This window comes from Nelumbo lutea, chromosome 2, assembly GCF_056320005.1.
Source record: "Nelumbo lutea isolate HS-2025 chromosome 2, American lotus-T2T, whole genome shotgun sequence".
Lineage (NCBI taxonomy): Eukaryota > Viridiplantae > Streptophyta > Magnoliopsida > Proteales > Nelumbonaceae > Nelumbo > Nelumbo lutea.
The window spans coordinates 9045244-9065221 of NC_142685.1; the positions used below are offsets into that span (position 1 = coordinate 9045244).

The window sequence follows — 19978 nt, forward strand, 5'->3', positions numbered from 1 at the left end:
GCCCGTGCCTCCCCTCTCTTTCTCTAATCTTTATCTCTATCCCTATCTCTTTCGGTCTCTTTTCTGCATGAGTTCCGCATTTTCCATAATCTCCTTTAACCCTAAATGACGCAAGTTGACACTATATTTGTTCTAATCGGTTGGCCAGTTTTCCACTTAAAAAAAACGCCATTATTGTGGGACTAATAATGAAGCTCGACTCCACTGTGAAAGAAATTGTTGCTTGTCTACGTCTCTGTGTCTCCCTTTTCCTTGCTGGCACCGTACACAGTCCAAGGACCAACTACTGTGGCTAATTGCGACCGCCAGAGCAGAGAGTCGGATATTTGCTGAGGTGTGACGAAGGTGTAAGGTAATAATTGTATGGATAAAGAGGTGTTGTTTAAGCCTGCAGGCCCATGTTCATTGAGATTTTTGTAGACCAGAAGATCCAATCCTTTTCTTGTTCTTACAAAAGCAAGCCCGTCATTAGTACCAAGCCAGGCCCAAGACACAACTTGTAAGCCCACACCCACAACTCAGAGGCATTTGTGATAAATGATAATATTATGGGTTACCAAATCATCCCAATTTCTAATTCTTGGAGGTTGATTTCACTCTGCCTGGCAGAATATATATATATATATATATATATCCAATTCCGTTACTTGATTACTGTTGCTGTGCAGGATGGATTACCACAATTTTGCGGTAGAGGAAAGAGACACTAGTCCCCTAATTCTAGCACACCTCACAACATAGTTAATTATTTACGCTTCCTAGCTAGCATTAAAAACCAAGAGAAAACTCGATTGTCATCGTCCCATTCTTCCCAGCCTTATCATCAATTGTTCGGATCGACTATGACTAGAGACAGAGAGAGAAAGGGTTGTAAAAGAACTTCTAAAACTACGGCCTTTACTGGTTAAAAGATCTCCTCAACATCACCTGAGGCATGTCGAAATGAATCAATCAGCGACTAGTTAATTCCTTACTCTTCCGTAGGTTAAAAGACAAAAAAAAAAAGTATTCACAGAAGTCACGCATACACAGATATTTCATACAAACATGCTTACTGCATGATAGGCACACCATGTGAAGAGTAGTAGGTTGTTCACCTTCACGCATTTGAAGGTGAAGCTCACCCAGCGCGAGATGGCTTCATTCGTCACTCCTCTTCTACAGTAAAATCAGGCTCCTCTGGTTTTTGCAACGACGCAACCACACTAGAATCTGAACCACAGGACTTGCTCCCACCTCTCTTACTGGCCTTTAGCCGTGCGGCATACACAGCGAAGCCTGACATAGGTGGTACGGTACTGGACAAATCGGTGCGTTCAAAAGCTGGGGCAGGCGAGGCGGTCTGGGGGCTCTCCCGAGACTTGAGCTCAGCCGCATCCTTCCTTCTTTTGAACCGACGCCATGCTGCCTGAACGAAGCATGCAGCCCATGTGCGCCATTGGTGCGAATAGAACCGAAACTTGTGTCTAAGTTGCTTGCTATGAAGCCTACGGAATTGCGACGCCACGAACTTCAAATCATCGGCAATGAGTGCGAACGCCTCGACTTCGGAAATGGCCTTGACCGTGCGTGTGGACGACGGAAGGATGACACTTGGGCGTGGATCAAGCGCCCATGTCAGCAGTTCCTCGCCACAGAAGTCACCGGGGCCAATGCGACATGAATTGAAGAACCCCGTACGACCACCATTCGTAGTATTAGACTCCAGGGAGCCTCGGATGATGAAGAGCATCTCATTCACTGGATCACCCTCCCGCGTTAGGCACGTCCCTTCGGTGCACAGCGCAGGCTTCAGCCTCTCACATATCGCATCTAGCATCCGCTCGTCCATCTGGTCAAACAGTGGCACCTGTTTTTTTGTTTTTTTTTTCAAGTCAGACAGATTAAAATTCAATAACATGAAAAGAGAAAACCATATATAAAACATATACAATCGATACCGACTCGTCGAACAAGGTCCAAGCATAGGTGGCGCTTGATGTCTCTGCGGAGATCCATGGGTAGGCCTTTGAGAAGAGTTTCTTCATCAACTCCCCGAGTTGCAACCCATTTATATTGGTCGTACCTTCGTACGGACTGCCTCAGTTCCTGGGGTAGCTGTCTGTGACGCATCCATTGCTCTGTATCAGTTCGCTTTATCCTCCACTCTTCCAATCGGGTAGTTGTTGATTGCAGGTATGTCTGTAAAAGATTTAAGAGCTCATTCACTGACTTGCAGAAGGTTGGAAATCAGCCCAATCATTGCATTTGGGAGTTTGGGCTGGGCATATTGCTTATTAGAAGCCAAAAACAACCCCCCCTCCCCACACCCCCCCCCCCCCCCCCCCCCCCCAAAAAAAAAAAGCCCGATTGGCGTTTGGTTTGGTAGAAAGCCCAGAAAGCAGAAAAAAATTTTGGGCTTTTGGCTTCTTACGTTTTGGAGAAGCCCTTTCATTACAGAAAAGCCCGTTTATAACGTCAGAGCAAATGCTCAATTAGTCAGATAAATGAGCTTATCTAAATTAGCAATTATTCAAGAGCCCGTTTAGAGAGGAAAACCACTCTCAAACACTGGTACATGCGCAGATTTAGGAGACTAATTTTCATCTAATTTCATAAGGCTTAGTTTGGACAGTTGGGATCTGCAGGTAGGCACAACGTTGTAAGTACGTTAAATGAGTAGTTAAATTTTTTTTTTGAACCTGTCCCTTAAAATACCCCCAGCCTACACTTGAAAAAGATTAATACCCACTTAATATTTTATCAAGTGCTCATTTAACGTGCTTACTATGTTATAACTAGTAGATCCATCCCGGTCTAATTGGTATTTAGTGAGAAGAGAGTCCCCAAAAAGAAGAGAAGGAACGAATGAAATAATGAACAACCAAGTTCCACCATTCGTAGAAGTGAGTTTATCCCTTTTTAAGGCCAATTTTGCTCCACAAATCCAACATGAAATCAAACTCACTAGAACAGATAGTAACCCAAGAGATTAGTTTGAGGAAAATCCATGACAGACAGGTTAGACTTACCTGCATGTTCCCAATGAGCAATGCGAAAAGAACCAAGCCAAGAATTGCAATTATGATGGCAAAACTTATTTCTCCAACATAAGTGCTTGTAGATAGAGACTGTCCTAAAGAGCTGCACAGGTCGATAGAACATAATGCCTTAATTTACTAATACAAATATTACATTACATCCTTCTTCAAATATGGAGGATAAACAAGGAATAAGGAAAAGATATCTACCTCAAGTTTCTGAGGCCCCACCAAAGACAGTAGAAATACTTGCTTAAGAATGTGGAGGATGTAACATCAAATGTTAATGCATCTCCATATATGCCGAACTCAAGGATGCTGCTACTCGGATTACACAGATCCGTGATATTGCTCGATTGGAACCAGGCAACCCTATCAGCCTTATCCATCAAACGGCAGTCAAAGAACCCGTATTGACACCCAGAGTTCTCAACGCTGCAGGCCTTTCTCCAACATGCTTCTTGTCGCTCAATTGATAAAAGGTACCAACAGGCTCCTATTACCTTCTCAAACATGGGAAGTCATCGGTTTTGTAGTTAATAATCAAACTTCATACAAAAACACCACCAGTGTCGTTAAAGATATTTTTCTGAGCTAAGCCCAAAGTTACACAAGAACATGTTATTTATGGTTTACTCAGGCCAAACCTAACTTCTGAGTTCTGATCCACCCATCAACTACCAAAGTCCCATATACAAGTTTATTGGGATCAAATTTATGTAATCCGAGTAACAGGTGACCCTGCATGCTAGGCAACTGAACAATTCATATTTGCAGCATGGATTCTCAACACAGATCGAACATGTCTCTTTCTGCTTTGTTGATAACAGGTATACCAACAGACTCCTATATCCTATATATATATATATATATATATATATATATAGAGAGAGAGAGAGAGAGAGAGAGAGAGAGAGAGAGTGGAATTGGGAAGGGTGAAGGTCGGATCCAATTCCAGGTTACATCTGGCACCTTCATAGAAATGAGTAATTTCATGGTAGCTTTTCAGCCTAGACAGAAAACTACAACCAATTTTCATTAAAAAAAAATCATTGTAAAGCTTTGATCTAAGCAGAATGTTGAATTGCCATTTTTTGATGATTTAGTCCAACCTGCACACCTCAGAAATACCAATGATCTCACATCCAATATGTGATACCAATAGAATGGCATCTCAAATTAGTTAGAAACACAAGCATTTAGGTTCAGAAACAGTTAGGTGCAGTGACTTAAGCTGAATGATTCAACTTAGCTCTGCTTCCCCACCAAGCTCTTGAAAACACAATATGCAAACACAGTTTCCACCTATCGACTAAACCTTCATGGGCCAACTGATATGTCAGTATACATGTAAACCTAGTGATAGTTGCATGTGTTTCTGGTTCAATTAAATAAGGTACTCACATGGCTTGCCAACATGTAGAGCATCAAGTTGTAAGCAGCTCCTGCCCAAGCTGTTTCTGTCACAACTCCAGTAGCCTTGACAATTTGTGATGAGAGTGGAAAGATAAGAAACAGCCTTGGGATGTATTGGAAGATAATGATGAAGCGAAGAGCATTCTTGGTATTGGTCATTGTTGAACCCCTTAGATTTGGGATTACAGCCCAAATTAAGACCTGAAACATGTAAAAAGGTTCTCTTTTCTTACTTCATCTGAACCTTGAAATACTAAGGCACTGTCAAAATTAACTACTTCAACAGCTCAAACAATGTACTAAAACTTTGTGGCAATCCCCACAAAGTTACACTGAGCCTCACTAAACCAATTAAGACCCAATAAATCATGAAGAGAAATGAGGAATTACAGAATTTCTAAACCCCAGCCCAAAACCATGATTCAGTATCTCACCAAGTTCATAACCAGCTGCTCTCAGTCGCTCAATGAAGGCCCATAGAGTAATTGAGAATCTAGAACTGAAACAGGGGCACTCAGCACTAAAAACTCTGTTTCAACATACAAGGGGAAAATTTTTTCTCACCTTGCCACAATTCAGTTATATATCCTCCTCCTACTTTAAAAGGAATGCAGGCTAGAGAGAGAGAGAGAGGTGTAATTAGTGGCATACCTGTGGAAGGGGCAGAGCAGCTAGAAGATCAATCCAGAAGCCCTTGCCTAGGTACCGAGAAGCAATCTTTGAAGGATCAATAACAAGCTCCCCTCTCCCAAATACACGAGAGGAAGGAGCAACATAAGCTGTTCGGAACCGGACAAAAACCTGAACCACATAAAATACATCGGCTACAGTCCTTACAATTGTGAGTGCTACTTCGAGTGGCGTATCTATATCTATGCATTCCTCCTTCCGAACCCCCGGCAAGTAAAACAACAGAGGGTCCACAAAAAGGGAAACTAAACAGGCTACTAAGAAAATTTTGTTCCATCTGTGTATGAAAGGGCCTCGAGGGTCCAATATCTTCTTCTTCACTCTCTCATAGTCCTCAGACAACACTCTCGACAGCACTTTCGCTTTTAATGACTTCCCAGACTTCTGAGCTACTTCCTTCTCGGCTTTCCTAAAGCTTGTCTCGGGTATTTGTGTGCCATCAATCTTGTACATGAGCTTAATCACATGACCACCTTTGCTTGGTATGGACTTTGCAACTTCTGGATCATCTTGAAATCTGAGAAATTGGGTAAAACAAACCACATTTCATCATTTTATATATACAGAATTCAATAACAAACGGTAGGATTTTTCTTTTTCTTTTTCTTTTTCTTTTTCAAATCTATGACTGTGAAACCGAAGAAGAACATACCTCACCGATCTTGAATTACCGTATGTCATTGTGCTCTGAAGAAATCCCCCACTGGAATCATTCATACGCCTTGATCCGCTACAAAAATAAAGCAAGAACTTGATAAGCATGAGGCCACCGGAGAACAATAACATTTGAAAACTGAAGCACAAGAAATTAAAGCCACATTCATGAATTATATGTGAAAGTAAAAAAGAGAAATGAGACTATCAACTTGGAGAAGAAGCTGTGATGATTCCCTCCTTTTGGGTCAAAAGTGTAGGTCTAACATGTGATCAACCTCTTTTTTTTTTTTTTTTTAGTTGCCTTGTGCCTCTAAAAAGATCCGCCTCATGGACAAATTTCTAAATTTCTTGTCCCTTTACCTTAAGTCCTTAACATGTCAATTGAAGCAGGAATTTTTGTAGCCAAATAACCTTTTCTAAAGAGAGTAGAATCTGGGTTGTTTGAAAACATCATCAATTACTAATCGGGATCCCTTTTCTTTATGTCGGCGGCAAGCATAATTCGAAACATGAAATTACAAAGAGTTTTCTGCTCGGACACCAATAAAATTCTTTTTTCTTGATTCAGTTGTAGCAGTTGATCCATATTAGATTTTCACAGAAAGAAATTCTACTCTCCATTGATAAGTTCAAGGTAGAATAGTGTCAATGAACGGGGATCCAATGAAACAGAGACCAAAGAAGGGAAAAAAAGAAGGAAAAGAAAGTTGAAAACCGAGGTAGATATTACTGAATAACAGAGGATCCAAACAGGTCCACCACATCGAAACTCAAAATGGACAACAATGATACAAAAGTTAAAGTTTTATTTAAATTAGAAACCCGAAAAAAAGGATCTAATTTTCTCATAGTCATATGAGATTGATATAAGAAAAGAAGAACACTGTGCATACAATAGAATTACTTACCGACATTGTTCTCCTCCAGCCAATAAACAGCAAGCATGAAAATCAATCTCTCAGTATTTCTATTTTTGTTCCCTCTGCTTCTTTCTCTTTCTCTACCATTGTCATTTTCTCTTATCGATAGTGAGATTTTAGATTTGTAAATAAATTTCGGTTGAAAAACAACGATGAAATTAATCTCTCCTGAAAACGTAAATCGAAAAGAAAAGGAAGAAAGAAGAAGGTTTTGATGGAATGGGGCCGAACAGATTCTATTGTCACGAAACGCTTTACTGTTCTTCTCTATTGAATTATGAATTTGCCTTTTTCTCTTTATTTGGCTGTAGTTGTTTCAAAGAAGAAAGCTGTGAAATTATTTAAGTAAACAAATAAAATATAAATTTTATTATATAAAATAATAATAATAACAGAAGATTATCAATCTGTTATGTTCTAGTTTCTGTGTTCGTCTGCATGTATGACTGTGTGTGGTTTTTTTTTTTTCTGAAATATAAGAGAAAAACAAAAAGATAGATCCACGTCCACGAGAGAATCTCCGGACGAGCGAGGGATCAAAATTAAAAATAAGGCGGAGGTTATATTTTATTTTATTTATTTTTAAAGCTACGAGGAGTTGACTACGATGGATTCTCATAACCAATGTTTTGGTGCCAAGTGTCAAAGCGTTTACTTTTGATTCTTTCGTTATTAGATTGTTGTCTGGCTTTACTTATTGAATATTGATCCTCCGCTTTGCTTCTCTTGTGAGTTTTGAGTTCTGACGTTCTGCTTCAATTGAATATTACTTAGATGCCACTAAAACGATTCTTTCTTTTGGGTAATTACAAAGACCCTCCCATATACGGGGTCAGTTACAGACTGACAGTTACGGAATTACCACTTTGAAGTTTAATTTTTACAAAGACCCCTGTTACCTTTGACTTTGCAATAAATACCCTTTGTTAAAGTTCAAAAATTTTTTTTTCATTCAGCTGTTTAAAATTTTTTAAATCCCTAAACTATCCTTTCTTATTTATTTTTTATTGGATTAGTTTTCTAAATATAATATTGAAATTCTTTTAATTGCTCTAATAGATCTTTATAGATTTTTTGTTGGATTTCAATATTCAAATGGGTAGAGCCTTTTTTTATAGATATAATTTTAAGGTTTTATTTTGTTTTTATTGATTTATTTTCAAATTTTAAGATGAAGAGAGACATTCATATCAGTGAAATGAAAACATTAGTTTAAACTTTTAAAGAAACTTATTTTTCTATATCAATGAAATGATTCTTCTTATTTTAGTGGTTTTGTTAGGAGAAAATGGATATATTTTTTAGTCAATTACGATTTAAGAGAAAAGGGCAAAAAAATAAAATAAAGAAAGTTTAAATGGGTATTTTGATAATTTAACGCATTTTTGTCATCTAACTAAACTAGGAGAGGATATTTGTCACAAATGAAAGTTTAAGGAGATAATTATCACTTACCCGATTATTTACAATTTTTAATAAGGGAAAATTCCCTACCCTGTATTTTGGGTCTAATTCCACTTTAGTCCTTGAACTTTAAAATGCGACAATTTAGTATTTAAACTTTCAAAATGTGCCAATTTAGTACCTATTTGTTAATCAGCCGTTAAATGACATTTGAAAAGACATAAATGCCCTTCAAGTGTCATCTATTTTTTTTTATCAATCATCCAAATGTTGAGAAAAAATGAACAGTCCCAAATTCTTGCCTCTTCTATTCAAGAAAGGTGGGGTCACCAAAATGCCCACTAAGACATGGCCCCAAATTTCTAGAATAGAAGAGGCAAGGATTTGGGGCTGTTTATTTGTTGTCAACATTTGAGTGGTCGATAAAGAAAATTAGATGACACTTGAAGATAATTTGTACCTTTCTCAAATGCCATTTAGCAACTAGTTAACAACTGATTAATGAATAGGTACTAAATTGGTATATTTTAAAAGTTTGGGTACTAAATTATTGCATTTTAAAGTTCAAAGACCAAAGTGACATTAGGCCCAAAGCACAAGATACTAATTGGGAATTTTTACTTTTAATAACAAAGAGTTTAAATAATGACATGAAGTTCTCAGCATGTATGCTTAGCATTGGGTATGCAAATCACATTCGACCAATAGCAATCTATTGCACCATTTAAAGAATGGATTTAATTTTATCTAAATAGCCATGCACCAAAGCATGAATTGGTGTACAAAGGCAAATTCATCACAATCAACAAAGGAAAAAAATTTGGGAGAATGATTGTTCAACACACCCTAAGAATTCTTAGCCCCACAGTATAGTTGGGGTAGGTGTCAGCTTGGAATTGATGCCAATACATGAGCGGGTATTGATATTTTAGGGTGAAGTTATTTGTCGTTTTAAATTATGTAAGATTAGGAGTGTCAACGGTATTTGAAAATTCGATTTCAAATTCGACATTCAACATAATCGAATTGAATTTGGATAATTCGAATATTTAATCGGTTGAATTTGGATATCCTATTCATACCGAATAATTAATCGGATATGACTTCATTTGATTTGATAAATATCGAAATTCGAACGATTATTTAATACTTATATACAATATGTAAAATATTTTATATAATTAAGTAATATAAATAATTTATATACTTTATATCAATAAAATATTTATTAATTATCTAGAATAATTAATTAATAAAATTCGAATTAAATCGAATATTCCAATACTTAATTGGACTCGAATTTGGATATTAATTTTCAATATCTATGGAATATTGAATCAAATCAAATATCTGATTGATTATAATTGAATTTGAAGTCGGATATTACCTGATCCGATCCAAATTCGATCAGTTTACACCCCGGTATAAGATTACGGTTGAATTCAGAATTCTCCACTATGGTACAACGCACTTTTTCTGAAAAATTTTGAGTAAGAAAACCATCAATTGGAATATCATCAAAATCTGACATTCTGGTGTGATTTTGATTTAAAGTTGACATTTTGACCCGATTATGGAGGGCGCAGATGTGAAATCCCGATGATGTGGGATCCCAATCCCTTTGGATGGTTTTTCCGTCCCGGTGAGATGAAGTCAGGGTATGTAATTGGTGCCGTATAAAATCAACATATTAATTGGTGAATCGATGTTCCTTCAAGTTGTAAACGTGATTAGACAGAACCCGTGATATAAGTTGTCATTACCTTGTTGTGTTTCAGAAGCTTCGTAAATCATTAATAAGTCGGTTTCTAAACAATAGAAATAGAATATCTCATTATATAATACTATAAAGGGAGAGATGTTTCTAATTCACCGGAGATAATGTATTATGGATAGGCATGGGCAGAGTTCGTAGGCAGTAGATCCGGAGTCTGATCAGGGAAATATTAATAATTACTTACCAGAGCTGGCATCTCATTACCAAATGAAACCAGTATGCAGTGTACTAGTAATATGTAACAGTAATCCACATTCCAATAAAAAGAAGAAGAGGGTAACTGGGTAAGGTAAGGGGTAAGGAGGCGACAGCGACAGCGACAGCGGGGCGAGATATAGGGGCGGGACCCACCAAGTGAGCCCAAGTCCCGAACGAACAATAAAAGCTTTGTACCCTCGCCCCGCAACACCCCACTCCACACACACTGAAATATGTCTCAAAGATTCCAGCACGTGGGCATTAATTAATTTTCATAATACGCGGAGGCGGAGTCGGAGGCGGAATGGGCCGATGGCGCGTGACGGGGTGACGGGCACCGCCACCGCCAGAACTCCTGCTCCGGGGAATGGGGAATGGGTTTAGGCACGGATAGTGTTGTGTTGTGTTGGGACTTGTGAAATACACACACTCCGAAGGGTCGTGAATGAACTTGGGGCTTGGGAGTCCGGATCTGCTTTGACACTACGCGCCTCACACCGAACTCACAGCATGTTTTTGCCGTACATCGGGAATATATCTAGTGTGAAACGCGTTACGTGAGAAACAGAACCCAACTCGGAACATGGTAAGGCATAATATAGCTGGCACTTCTCTCCGGGGTTCCAGATTTCCACCTTACCTTTCTGCCCATGTATAGATCACTACCAACAGAAAGCACAGAACATGCACCAGTAATATATTTTATATAAACACGAAAGGCATAGGTGATAGGTGTGTGTATGAAAAAAAAAAATAGAAAAAAAAAGGTTTGTGTATGTGTGCCCTCGCTCGTGCGGTCAAACCTCTTTGCCAACACAACACAACTATGAGACTGATCCATCAATAAACTCTTTTGTTTATCAAACCAACCCAAAGCTTTTCTCCCATGTCAACTTTGATGCATCTCTCTCTCTCTCTCGTGTCATCTGTGAGTTCGTTGGCGTAGATTGGAATCCGCACTTACTCTCCATATAATGTTTTTTTTTTTCAATAGGCTAGAGAATTGTAATCCATTAGTCATTAATAAACAGAAACAGGCTGAAAAATTAAAAGATCTAAAATCCATCGTAGCTATCACGGCACCAATTGAGAAAGGCAAATAAAATCACCGTCATTCAATTGCAGACAAATATGTCATTGTCTAGTTAGTCTAACCACACTTCCACCCATATCCTATTCTATGGTGTCTAATCTAATCTATTCATCAGTTTCTTGATTTGGGCTTTTCCGTTTTCCAAGCATACACGTTATTTACATTTTATTTGCCCTTCGGACTTGGAAGCACATCTCCAGATCATCAAATCGTCCATAATTTTGCCACATCACTTACCATCGCCAATTAACCCATCTTCGTGTCGATGTAGGGGAATTTTATCCTTATCTGCTACATGATCTTGGAAATATTTGCAAGAGAGGTGCATGTCAGGCGGGTTGGCCTAGGTTTATGGTCAACTTAGGCCCGGCCAATGACCCCGTATTAAGTACGGGAAAGTTAATTATATATATATATATATAGATTACTAAGTACTAAGTACGGGAAAGTTAATTATATATATTATACTAAGTACTAAGTACGGGAAATAATTTCAGGGCAAAACCCCTTACAGTTAGACATGTGGCCCAAATATATTTAGACACCTGTCATTCTAAAGATTTAAACAAAATGAACACGTGTCAAATTCTGATTAGTGGTAGTTTAAGAATAGAGCCCACTAAACATGTGTCAAATTCTGAATAATAGTAGTTCAAGAAAAGGGCCCACTAACATGCAGAGTGGAGCCCACCACCATGCAAAGTTGTGAGAAGTGGGAATTTCCCACTTTCAATTACTGCTATTACTTAATTGTTGATAATGATTAATTAGTGATAATATTGCTCATTATTAATTTGGAAAATAATTTCTTATAATAATTACTGGTAATACTTAATTACTGATAATTTATTACTGACAATATTTCTCATTATTAATTCGAAATGATAATTAATAAATATTTTCATAATGGTAATTAATAATTCAGAAATAATCATTTTATATTTATATTAACTCATATTAATTATTTTCAAAATAAATATTTAATGTTAATTATTTATATTATAATTATTATTAGAAATTATAAATCATACATTTTATATGAAATAATTAATTATATTATTATAATTAATAATATTATATGAATTAATATAATTATATTATTATTATTATCAATAATTATAATTAATTATTACTAATACTAATGATGATAATTTTTACTTCGGAATGGTAATTAATTAATGATAATTAATAATCATTTTAATAATGTTAATTATTAATTGGATATAATCATTTTATATTAATATTAATGCACATTAAATATTTTATAAATATATAATTAGTGTTACTTATTTACATTATTATTATTACAAGTAATTATAATTAATACCATTATTATTCTCCAATAAATACTTCATTTAGTGAAAGTTAAATTATAAAAATTTTAATTATTCAATATTGTTAACCTTAAAGAATTATAAAAGCAAATATTATTTTATGAATTAACAAAAATGGTAATTATAACAAATTAATTACTTAATAAAAATAAAAATAAAAAATAATAATAATAATAATAATAATAATAATAATAATAATAATAATAGTAATACTTTAATATTACTGATTTCAAAGCCAATACACACATAATAAAAATATATTATTAGTTAATAATAATAATAATAATAATAATAATAATAATAATAATATACTTATTATTATTATGATTTCATAATTACTAATATATTATTAATCTATTAATAATACTGATTATTATTTAAAAAAAATGTTAATAGAAAATTTTAATTACTTAAAATTATTTGCTAAAATTACCCATTTTAATTCGGACAGATAATTAATTATTAATTTTAATTTCTAAAAATTATTATTTACTAAATAATTTTAATTACTCTTTGTTTAATGACCTTAATTATTTTTGAGTAATTGGTTTTTTATGTTCAATAATAATTAATTACTGATAATAATTACTGGTATTAACTAATTACTGATAATTTTTCTCATTATTAATTTGGAATGATAATTAATAATGATTTTGATAATGGTAATTAATAATGATTTTCCCAACTATTATGTAAATTTTATATACATACAAATATCTTTATATATGTATATAAAATTTACATAATAGTTGGGCTGGACTAGGGCCAGCTTTGGGCTACCTAAGGGCTAGGCCCAGGCCCAGGCCCAGCCCAAGGACTGAAAATCTAAGCTCAACCCATGTAAAATTTCGGGCTGGGTCTGTTCGGGCTCAAGTTGAGCCTGCCCAAGTTGCACTCCTAATTTTCAACATCACTGGCCATTAAGGCATGAACAGATAATAGAGATCAAAGGGGTGGAACACATGTTGGTCTCACTTCACTTAAAGTTGATCCCATAAATCTTCAACTTTAGCTCGAGTTTTCTACAATTTTATCATTAGGATTATCCTAATACATGCTCCAATACCATCAGATTTGATGAATATACACTATCGATCAGTTAATTCCTTTCTGCACTTCATTGGAGTCTACAATAAAAATACTAAGGCTATTACCCAATGTTGATCCAGGGTGGACTGGATATAATGTTGCAAATAGTAAAGATATATGACGGCAATAGCAAGCAAATGAAGTTCCAATGCCAAATAAGAGTATATTTCAGTCTACTAACGAGAAGTTCATCGATAATAGTTCGAGTTGTGGCAATGTACGCTCTCCTTAAAATCAAAATTTCCACTTCTTAGAAAGTATACGTCGTTACAGAAGGCTTTAGGCGGTTGGCCTCCATGATACAATAACTCTCAGTTTTGGCGTTGTGTGTGTTCCCTCACAGTCCAAAAGAGAGAACCAACAACACGCTACATATGCCCAAAACAGTATTTAGAAGAAAACAAGTTCACTATAAGAAGCAAGTTTATGTGTGAAAAAACTAACTTAAACGGAGAGCTAGCAAAAGAAAAACATCACCTTTTACCTTTTCTTGGAACTTCTCCCACATCTAGGAGAGTCTCCCGGTTGAAAAACACGTCAGAGAAAGGACTCTCAGTCTCAAAAATAAAATGTTAAGACACTGAACGAGAAAAGAAAAAAGAACCTTGGGTCCTACAATCCAGCACGGCAGGTGGGCATCTGTTTAAGTCCAGCCCAGCCATGTGCTGTGGTTCAGGTGCAGAGAATGCACCTCTGTATTTAATTTGAAAACATAAATCAAATGTAAAAAGCAATAAATAAATGCAGGTGGAGAGAATGCACCTCTGTATTTAATTTGAGAACAAACAAGCTTCAAGTATTTAATCTGAATCACTAAAACCATAAAATGCCAACATATGATCCTAACGTTTGACATTTTTTTTTTCTCACAAAGTGACCACTCTGGCTCAAACCCACATTCTCATGCTTGATAATCTGAGATTTTATCATTATAACAAGTAATTAGCCCTTAATTTTAAATTAAAAAATAAATAAATAAACATACATCACAGGCAAATCTGTTCTTAAGTGGGACTCAGACTTTAATTTTCCCAAAATTTCTTTACATCCACTTGAAGCCCGAACCCAAAACAGTATAAAATGTTTATGAAACGAGCCCAAAGCCGGGTCCGTGAACAGGTCTTATTAGAAGAGTTCACACTTTTGATCATCAAACGGCAAAAATATGCGGATCTCACTGATGCCCAGATACGCTTGTGGAGAGAATGTAGCTTACTACATCCCAACTACTTCCTTTATATATCCAAAAAAGAACCTATCTTCTCAAGACACGCATGACACATTGCAACAAGGAAACCATGGATTTTGTCTTCCAAGGTAGATTTTCTTTAAAAAATTCAGTAATCTGTGTAATCATGCTCTTCTTTTTTTTTTTACTCATAGGATCAATTTGGAGAAAGTATAAATACAAATATGTGCAATACAAATACATACAAAATACAAGGCTTTGCACTCCACATATTTGTATTTGTATTCCTTTCAAACTGAGCCTTAATATTTAATTCGAAGAAAGTAAATGAGAAGTAATATTCTAATTTGACCATGGTTTTCAAAACCAGACAGGACTGAACAGTTGGACCGGTTTCATTTTTCCCCAAAACCGAAATTTTCGCAAAAATTGTTAATTTTGGTCAGCAAACTTCTAACACGGGCAATTAACCATTCAAACTCTTTGAACGGTTTTATCCATTTTTTAATTTTTTAAAGTTTTTATTTTTTATCAAAACAAACCTACTATTCGATTCAAATGGTCAGACCGTTTGACTCAATTAACCGTTCACACGTATTTGTGATTACAGACAGTTCCGAAAAGAAATAGCCAGCACATGATAAGTAATATACTCAGTACGAGAAATGTGGCTAGAGGAGACACACTGCAATTGTTAAGCCAACCAAAAAGAACCAGTATAATTGATCGACTTAACCATAAGCAGGATGAGAGTGATCCCTGGAGCTCTCATGACCATCCTAGTTATTATTAGTTAATAACAGCTACTTAAAGGTAAAACCCCAAACAATTCAAAACTTTAATTAGGTAAAGTTCTAACCCACATACACATTGAAGGATTTTATGATAGTTCTTAGGAGAAAATTCAGTAGATGGGGCGGCAGAGAATCCAAACAAGATTAGGATGCCATTTGACAAGTCTTTTTTGAAAGATCTTCCGAAAGATTTGATAGTCAATAGTGAACTTTTACATAGAAATCTTGGCAGCCCACAGCCTATCTGGTTGGAGGGGCATCTTTCACACGAAGACGAAATGAAATAAGTCGAAAAATTCCATTTGGAGCTTCCCAAAAATAGCCCAAAACAGGCTTTCTATATCTTTTTGGAGCTGCGTCTTTTGATGGTTAGATCTTTTCTCAACCAAACGGAAAAAAAACAAAAATACGGACTACCAAGCTTCTAAATAACTGACAGTCCACACAATAAGCCTATTTTCCTTGTGATATCTAAGATGGCTCCTTAAAATGGTTTCCAAATGTTTCCCGGAGGAACAAGCAGCCAAGCCACACAATCATCATTTGATGGATGATCCGGATTGATCATCTCATACCACTGAGAGGCTAACACAAGTGACTTATCCAGGAAAGATCACATAATAATTCCAGCTAAATAGAATGTTTTTTACTGCTCAATACATGATTCTGAACCATGTGAAGAGTTGAGAAAACAGGTCACAAAAGCATATTATGACTAAAGGAATGAAACAAAAAATAACTAAAATGACTGGGGTTTAAAATCAACCTAACGTTTTAACTTTCTTCCCTTAAAAATAAGTTGAAGAGGTATAAAAATCAAAACTGTCGTCTTGGCCTCGCTTCTGCCACTGATACACGGATTGGCCTGCCATTCAAATCCTGTACCACATGTTTCCAGAAGCAAATTAATCAGAAAAAGAATTGGATGGAAACAGTACAAGTAATTACTATTTTATATTTCTACAATATGAATAAAATGATTACTACGAAAATAATCATAACAGTCAAATGTAAACTTATCCATCACAAACAAAGAAAAAAAAGAGATCCACAATTGGTTGCCTTGGCGCAACCGTGGTTACTCCATTTCGACCTTGGTGGGAGCCTCATGCACTAGGCTGCCCATTTTTATTAGACCCACAATTAACAGGGACTGCCTAAGAAGTAGAATTGAAAAATCTCATACTATAAACAAAGTATTGGTGATACATATGGATGGATGCTCATGTGCATATGCCTCTACCTGTCTATGACACCATGTATGGTGAAAAATGAATGGACATGAATAAAATACACATAATCTCCAATACTGTAATGCATTCTATTTGGAACTTCAGAGATTTTTGATTTGCTACTTTTTCCACAAAATCAATTTGCTTATATTTAATTGGCAAAGAAAAACATAAAATAATTTAGAGATAAAATAAATAAATCATACACAAAGAGATTTAGGTACTTACAGCACCATCCAAGGACGAAATTGCATTGTCGACATCCTCAGCAGAGCTGTAGGTGACAAATCCAAAACCCTTTGACCTACCACTCTGCCTATCATACACAACCTTGGCCTCCATCACTTTTCCTTGTTCACTGAACAAGCTCTCAAGGGCCAAGTCATCCACACCCCATGAAAGATTGCCCACGTAGACCCTATGAGGTGCCTCAAAACTTGTCCCGCCTCGTGATCCCCTTGACGAAAACTCTTCCTTACGAGGGGGAGGTCCAGAATTCACCCTTATTGCCCTCCCTTCAAGTTCCTGCAATAGCACCAAAGGTTTTTTTTTTTGTTGTTGTCAGGGACTAGTCTTTACAAAGCCACAGAACTTAAGTTTTTGTAAGATACTTTGGGGACGATTGATGACAGCTGAATTGACTGACTGAACTGAATGATTTATTGCTTTGTCTTTTACTAAGTTATTGAAGAGGTTGTGAACTCCTCTTATTTTATTCACTAAAAGGGAAAGCAAAAAGTCATTCAGTTCAGCCACTTAATCCATTATCAAGTAGCCCACTAGAATAAGGCCTATCCTGTTACAGTGTTACTTGGAACATAAAATATCAAAGGATCTGAATGTTGATTTGGACTTGAGAATGGTTAGGAATTTCCAAGAGTATAAAACCAGGGCAAGTTTTGAATCCAGAAAGATTAAAATTTTCAGTCCTTACAAAGAACGGTCTTACCTTTTGACCATTTGTTGATTAAGCTTTAAATGATGTGACGAGTTTTTATCAATTACATGAAATTGAGGTAAATGTGCAACTCAGATGATGAGTAGCCACAGAGTCAAAATCTAGACAAAATATGTGTTTCTAGGAGAAAGAGATGCTCTTGAATCTTTTTCTCTGGAAAATGTAAACATAACTGGAGCAAATGTTGGGGCACCTTCTGGTTGCTGCAAATAAATATGCAAAAAATGGATGGTCCTATTAACGAATGTCAAAAAAGAATAGCCCTTTTCCAATCTTCGAAAAAGAAACGACTAAGAAGCAATTGCATTATCAAATTAAGAGTTTGGAAGATAAAAACTTACATAGCCATTGAACTGCTGAACAGCTGCTTCAACTTCCTCAACCGTAGACATGGTCACAAACCCAAATCCCCGGCTTCTTCCGGTTTGCTTGTCATAAATTACCTGCATAATAACACTTATGTTTGCAAAGCGTGTTCTAAAAACCAGTCCTATATGCATTTGCAAGTTATACAGAAAATAGCAATGTATGAAAGAACAAATTAAAAGGAAGAAAAGATGAAATCTTTAAAAAAAAAAAAAATCCAACCACCCTTGTACTTTACACGGTACCGCTAAGCCGGAAACCCGAAACCCTGGCAATATCTCAAAGAACAAACAAAAGAAAACTAAAATAAAAAGCAGAGCCCACCTCAACCATCTCAACATTTCCTGCTTGTTCGAACAAACCAGCGAGCCCGGCGCTATCAACGCTGAAGGGGAGGTTACCCACGAAGAGTTTAAAATCAGGAGAGAAAGGAGCTTCGCCTCCATCGCTCAAAACCTCCCCTTCTTGTTCGAATTCCGACGAAACAGCTACCTTGGGGACGAAACGAGACGACAGAATTTGGTAGGGAGAAGAAGAGGAAACTGAAATGGGTTTATTCTGGGAATTGGTCAGAGACAGAGAGGAAGAGAAGAGACAGATGGAAGGGTTTTTGGTTATAGAGAAAGCTGGGGTCTTGGGAGAGAGAGATGGGAGGACGAGAGAAGAGGCCATGGCTAATTTCACCTGATAAGGTTCTTCCCACACAAGGAGTGAGAGTGAAAGAGTTAAAGAGAAGGATAGAAGGAGCATAGGATTAGCTTCATTTTATAGCGGATTGCGCTAGAAGCCAAAGCAACAACCCCTACTACCAGAAATACGTAAAAGGTAAAAGTTGAGATATTTATGGGAAAAGATATTTGTGTGAACTGTGAAGGATTAAGGAATGGCTGAACTTGAACCATTAAACCATCAGTCCATCAAGCCCCAACTTTGACGGTCTAAAATCCATCAAAAGGCCACAAGCGATGTCATCGTCTTCTACCGACCCATAGATCTCGGGGTGGTCAAGCATATAGTTTGCACACCAATATGGTCCAAATCGGGTCCAGCCCTCTCTCTGGTAGCGGTAGGTAAACGTAAATCGATATTTCTCTACAGGCTACAGCAACAGCGGCCCGTGGGGGTCTATTTCAACTTTCATGCAATGAATCATGGATGAAATAGAAGGAAAATGTATCAACAATTGTTCGAAAAATGAAATGCTGCATGGCAGATGTGCTCTTCTCACTGTCCACCATAATCACAGAGGAGGGATTGCCAAATGAGACAACGGGTGTGCTTTGGGCCTATACATATGATCCAGTAAGTATGGTGACCAATAGAAACTAGATAGACTATGAAAAGTAAAAAAGATAATTGGAACCAATCAGGCATCTACCACCACAACTTCAATCCAGAAGCCAATGCAAGATTGGAAGCAATTCGGAATTTGTTGTTAGTTTGAAGGGGAAGAGGCCAAAATCCTGAAGCCCCAGCACAACGAGTCGAGGGTGCAGCAAAAGTCTCTTGGGCCCCGCTCGCTAATGCCGTCCAAATGTTGAAAGAGGAGCTCCTCCAATATCAGGACCAGAGTGCATTGACTGTGACTCCATGAACATGCATAGACCAACTGATATTTTACCATTCATGATGACATCCACAACAGAATGTTGACTTCCATCAAAGCAAGCACAACGAGGAGCAAATTCTTCGCATGCTGGAATAGTACCACTTTTGACTGTTGAATGCATTTCAAAACTCAAACCTTTTGGCTCAATTTGGAAAGAATTAGGCTCAGTTTAGTACAAATATGTACAGTACAAATACATATAAAATACACGGTTTTGCACTCTACATATTTG

General features: G+C 36.6%; 2 protein-coding genes across 4 annotated transcripts; both read right to left on the bottom strand.

The window, feature by feature from the left end:
* Nucleotides 1-943: 943 nt before the first annotated feature.
* CNGC15 (cyclic nucleotide-gated channel 15) lies at nucleotides 944-7241 on the bottom strand. Of its 3 annotated transcripts, none has more exons than XM_088967587.1 (8): nucleotides 6692-7241; nucleotides 5779-5856; nucleotides 5088-5643; nucleotides 4425-4637; nucleotides 3231-3523; nucleotides 3012-3123; nucleotides 1945-2181; nucleotides 944-1849 (listed from the first exon to the last, which is right to left on the bottom strand). In XM_088967587.1, the coding sequence occupies exons 2-8, from the start codon at nucleotides 5841-5843 to the stop codon at nucleotides 1148-1150; spliced, it is 2178 nt and encodes a 725-aa protein (XP_088823713.1). In that variant the 5' UTR covers nucleotides 5844-5856; nucleotides 6692-7241; the 3' UTR covers nucleotides 944-1147. The 3 variants fall into 3 exon arrangements, with proteins under 3 accessions (XP_088823713.1, XP_088823715.1, XP_088823714.1); XM_088967589.1 differs by lacking the exon at nucleotides 6692-7241 and adding an exon at nucleotides 6195-6569; XM_088967588.1 differs by lacking the exon at nucleotides 6692-7241 and adding an exon at nucleotides 6144-6560.
* Nucleotides 7242-16180: 8939 nt separating this feature from the next.
* LOC148868440 (29 kDa ribonucleoprotein A, chloroplastic-like) lies at nucleotides 16181-19699 on the bottom strand. The gene is made up of 5 exons (XM_088967617.1): nucleotides 19516-19699; nucleotides 18462-19423; nucleotides 18113-18214; nucleotides 17042-17338; nucleotides 16181-16460 (listed from the first exon to the last, which is right to left on the bottom strand). Exons 2-5 carry the CDS (start codon nucleotides 18885-18887, stop codon nucleotides 16398-16400), a joined length of 888 nt encoding a protein of 295 aa, XP_088823743.1. The 5' UTR covers nucleotides 18888-19423; nucleotides 19516-19699; the 3' UTR covers nucleotides 16181-16397.
* Between the last annotated feature and the right edge of the window lie 279 nt (nucleotides 19700-19978).

Coding starts and splice junctions, on each gene's coding strand:
- CNGC15 (XM_088967587.1), bottom strand. CDS start 5,843: ATGAATGATTCCAGTGGGGGATTTCTTCAGAGCACAATGACATACGGT. Junction 3,524..4,424: donor TCTACATGTTGGCAAGCCAT/GTGAGTACCTTA, acceptor ATGTTTGAGAAG/GTAATAGGAGCCTGTTGGTA. Junction 1,850..1,944: donor GCTTGGACCTTGTTCGACGA/GTCGGTATCGAT, acceptor ACAAAAAAACAG/GTGCCACTGTTTGACCAGAT.
- LOC148868440 (XM_088967617.1), bottom strand. CDS start 18,887: ATGCTCCTTCTATCCTTCTCTTTAACTCTTTCACTCTCACTCCTTGTG. Junction 18,215..18,461: donor GAAATGTTGAGATGGTTGAG/GTGGGCTCTGCT, acceptor GTTATTATGCAG/GTAATTTATGACAAGCAAAC. Junction 16,461..17,041: donor TTTCGTCCTTGGATGGTGCT/GTAAGTACCTAA, acceptor CATGTGGTACAG/GATTTGAATGGCAGGCCAAT.